The sequence below is a fragment of the Limulus polyphemus genome, unplaced genomic scaffold, assembly GCF_000517525.1.
Source record: "Limulus polyphemus unplaced genomic scaffold, Limulus_polyphemus-2.1.2 Scaffold137, whole genome shotgun sequence".
In the NCBI taxonomy this organism is placed as follows: domain Eukaryota; kingdom Metazoa; phylum Arthropoda; class Merostomata; order Xiphosura; family Limulidae; genus Limulus; species Limulus polyphemus.
The window spans coordinates 824,011-827,845 of record NW_013665747.1 but is presented as its reverse complement, the minus strand read 5'-3'; the positions used below and the strand labels follow the sequence as shown (position 1 = coordinate 827,845).

General features: G+C 33.2%; 1 protein-coding gene and 1 long non-coding RNA gene across 2 annotated transcripts in view; one reads left to right on the top strand and one right to left on the bottom strand.

Annotated features, from left to right (window-relative positions):
- Positions 1 to 1,492, bottom strand: part of LOC111083237 — a 4,467-nt gene extending 2,975 nt beyond the window's left edge. Inside the window, exon 1 of the long non-coding RNA XR_002608892.1 lies at positions 1,322 to 1,492. This is a non-coding gene — a long non-coding RNA (uncharacterized LOC111083237). The remainder of the gene's footprint in view (positions 1 to 1,321) is intronic.
- A 400-nt stretch (positions 1,493 to 1,892) lies between these two features.
- Positions 1,893 to 3,835, top strand: part of LOC106474263 (sodium-dependent phosphate transport protein 2B-like) — a 10,322-nt gene continuing 8,379 nt past the window's right edge. Inside the window, exons 1-2 of the mRNA XM_013934956.2 lie at positions 1,893 to 1,996; positions 2,103 to 2,256. Coding sequence (XP_013790410.2) covers positions 1,907 to 1,996; positions 2,103 to 2,256 — 244 coding nt within the window. The 5' untranslated portion in view covers positions 1,893 to 1,906. The remainder of the gene's footprint in view (positions 1,997 to 2,102; positions 2,257 to 3,835) is intronic.

Below are 3,835 nucleotides of genomic sequence, written 5' to 3'. Positions count from 1 at the left end.
CAAACAAACTATACTTGTTTCGGTTTTGATTGGATAACAATGTATCGTCACTTTATATTTCTTTCAATTTTGATTGATTAACCATGTGCTGTTACTATATACTTGATTCAGTTTTGATTAGATAACTATTCATCGTCGCTTTATGTGTTTTTTTTTGTTTTTTTCAGTATTAATTGGATAACAAACCTAGTTTTGATGTATAACTATGTGTTGTTACTTTATAGACTTTATTCGGTTTTGATTGGATAACTATGTATTGTCACTTTACAATACATTTACTTTTGATGGGATAACTATGTGTTGCTACCATATACTTGATTCAGTTCTGATTGGATAACTATCTGTCGTCGCTTTATATATTTGTTTCATTTTCGATGGGATAATTATGTGTCGTAACTTTGTATTTGTTTCAGTTGCGATTGGATAATTATGTGTCGTTACTTTATGGACTTGTTTTAATTCCTATTGGATAACTATGTAGTGTCACTATATACTTGTTTCACTTTTGATTGTATTCTTATATGTCGTCGTTTATGATTTTGCGAACTACAGACCATTACTAGATATTCCTTAAACAGAAAATTGCGAATGTCATTGCCCTATCCTCGTATGTTAGCGCATCTTTTTCATCAGTTGTTTGCCAATTTCAGTATCTAGCAACTCGTTAGTATTTTATCAGTTTTTCTATTTATCAATCATTCTAACTAGTTTCAATTTTAATAGATGTTTTTACCATTCTTTTTGGTAATTTGTCTGCCTGTCTTGTTGTTTTCCTTATTATTTATCAATTTCTTTACACCTGTATGCGTTTCCATAACTTAACACTCGGTCTGTCACATTGGCCAAAAGCTCGTGGACAAACAGTTTCAGAAAACAAAACGAAGCTAATGCTTTTTTGTTGGAGAAAACGAAATTCTGACATTTTTGAAGAACTCAAAATTATGGAGATAATGCAAGAATATGAGTTAGCACTCGTCCCATATTAGTCACCTTAAAAGTTCACATCATTGAGATGCGTGCGTACAGTTTATGTCTATTTTCTCAATTCAAAAACTTGAAAGTGGAAATGTTTGTGATATATTTCTTTGTGTTGTACATGCATAACTGTTTAAATGGGTTATGTAACAAAAAGATCCAAGTGATGAAAATGTCACCGTCTATAAACAATACTTAGAAATTCTAGCTGAATGTCAGTTGAAATTTAACAACCTTGTGACTCAAAAGTGTGCCTTTCATTTCCAGTGGAATTTCCATTCCAAAACTTCTTAGAAATATACTACAAGGAACATTTTCAATCAAAATATTCTAGCACAGATAATACCTCGAGTTTTGTTGATTCGTTCCTCGTGTGTTTTGAATTTTAACCAGGAAGATATGTCAATCGGACTCTTCTAAGACTGTGCTCCCTAAAAACATATTTTGAAACTTGGGAATCCCTTCTAATGTTGAAAGTTGTTTGCCGTTTTGATGCGCATTAAGTTCCTGTAGCCATTTGGAGCCTTCACTGAATCGTATCATCATGTACACGAGTTTGTCACGTGAAACAAGACGTTATGTAAGGGAACCAATCACAGAAGCTTTGTAAACGGTGTGTCGTGTCAAGCCTCCTGTGAGTCGTTAACGTATAAATGAATGTGGTCTTCCGCTAAAACAGATTTTTTTTTTCTACGAATTGTTTATGGAAGGTAAAAAACAAGTTAGTTGTGAGATACAAAACTTTTCAATACGCCTGTATAGCTGCTTCTTACATAAATATATTTAGGAACTTGCTTATTATGAAATAAAACGTTATTTACGAAAGGATTATTTAATGAAATAAGTCACGTGATCAAACTGTGACGTTTTCTTGCATCATTCCTATTATAAATACACGTATCTCGCACTCGCCGGTATGCCGGTAAGCTGAATGGTAGGATTTGAGACTAATAATAATATGACCGCTACACAAGAAACATTAGGAGAAAGGCATGTTGAAAAGACAGAAGTCATGAATCAGGTAGGTAGAATGTTATTTTTCTTTCTTACCGAGTCATGATGTTACTACGGGGGCACTGGGGGGCTGATCAAATTGTGAATTTAACATTTTACCGTTCCAACGCCAGGTCAAACTAAATATTGGGGACGTGCTGCCGGCCCAAGCCAATGAAAAAGGCAGTCAGCTAGGCCAGCAGACAGCAGAGCATATATTTGAATGTGATCCGGAATTAGATCCATGGGCTCTGCCTGAACTGAAGGACCAAGGGGTCAAGTGGTCAGGTAAACACTAGTTTAAACACTTCCTGTCGGATCCATGGACACTGTCTAACTAATGATAGTCGGTCTGCTTTGTTCAGCGTGTATGCTTTGCTGGAAAGTAGAAGAAAAGGGAGGTGAAACGTGATGTAGATTTTGATATAAAATCAAAGTCAATACAGCACATTATACAGTTTTGTAGTATGTTGTGTTTGTATGTTGTTTTAATAATTTTATCTCACAACAGAAAACAAAGGCCTGTATTTCTTATTATAGTTATATTTTCGAACAAGAGTACATCTTTCTACCTTAGTATCTAGAATAGAGACTGTTCCTGTTGTATTTTCTTACGATATTTTGAAGGTTTTTAATTGTTTATTACTTTTAACAATATGTGCCTTTCACAGGCAATGTCGATCTTGAAAACATGGAGATTAGTGTGCCGATAGTTACTAGGGTGTATTTTTAAATATCTTACCGTATATTGGAGTTTTATTTGAATTATTACTTTAGTTATGATCTGCATACACACGTTAAGATATGGTATTTATTTCTCATTCCTATCAGTCGTCATTTTATTAAACTTTTAAAAACTATGATATAGGAGGTGAACGAATCTGTAATGACACTCGAAACTGTATAGTAAATAGAATAATATGTAAAATATTAACATGTTGCATTTTTGATACGATAGACTTTTAATGTAGTCACTAAAGAGTCTTAATTTTAAATTTTTGTACCAAAAATATGACCAACTCGATACGCACTAGCTGGCAGGCTTCCCAGCAAAGCGGTTTGCACCGGTCATCAGCTTGATCTCGAGTATGCATTGCAGACATATGACGTCATGCGCTCACTGGATGCTCAGACGTATTCAAACCAATCAAATAAAAAGTCGCTATTCCATAATTCCCATTTAACATCTAAAGTATAAATAAGAACATGTTAAAAATATATCTTTGTACAAACGGACATTATGTTATACTAAGTAGATAGCTTATCGCAAAGTGTAATTTTCTCCCAAAAGTCTTTACTGTTTACCGACTGCTACATAATTAAGCATTTTAGTTCTTATACAAAAGTAAAGAATTAATAAAAAGATTATATGTATGCTTAAATAATAGTTAGTTAAATACTATAGAAAAAATAGAATAATCTCTTCATTATACTCCAGAAGCTCTTGAAAAACTATAAATTATGTATCAGCATAAACCAGTATTTAGAAAATTGAAGAAAAAACTTGTAGAAACATTTAGTCAGGGTTTAACCTAGTTCAAATATACGGTTGATGTGAATGTGATTTATAGTCACTATGAGAAAAATCTATACACTGAATAGGTGAAGTGAAGAAAATGTGTCATTGGCCACTGTTTAGTTCTTCACATTATATAGCTGCACAATAGCAGGTATAATAAATAAACTTAGTATTCTGAGAATTGTTTAATCTTGAAGTCTAAGTTCAAGGTAGGTCCAGTTCAATTTACTCTTTGATCAACGTGTGTTATTGGATTATACTAGTTTCGGATAATTCCACTCCAATATAGTGTATAGGTTTTTCTCATAGTGACTACAAAGCACGTTCACACCAACAGTATGTTTGATA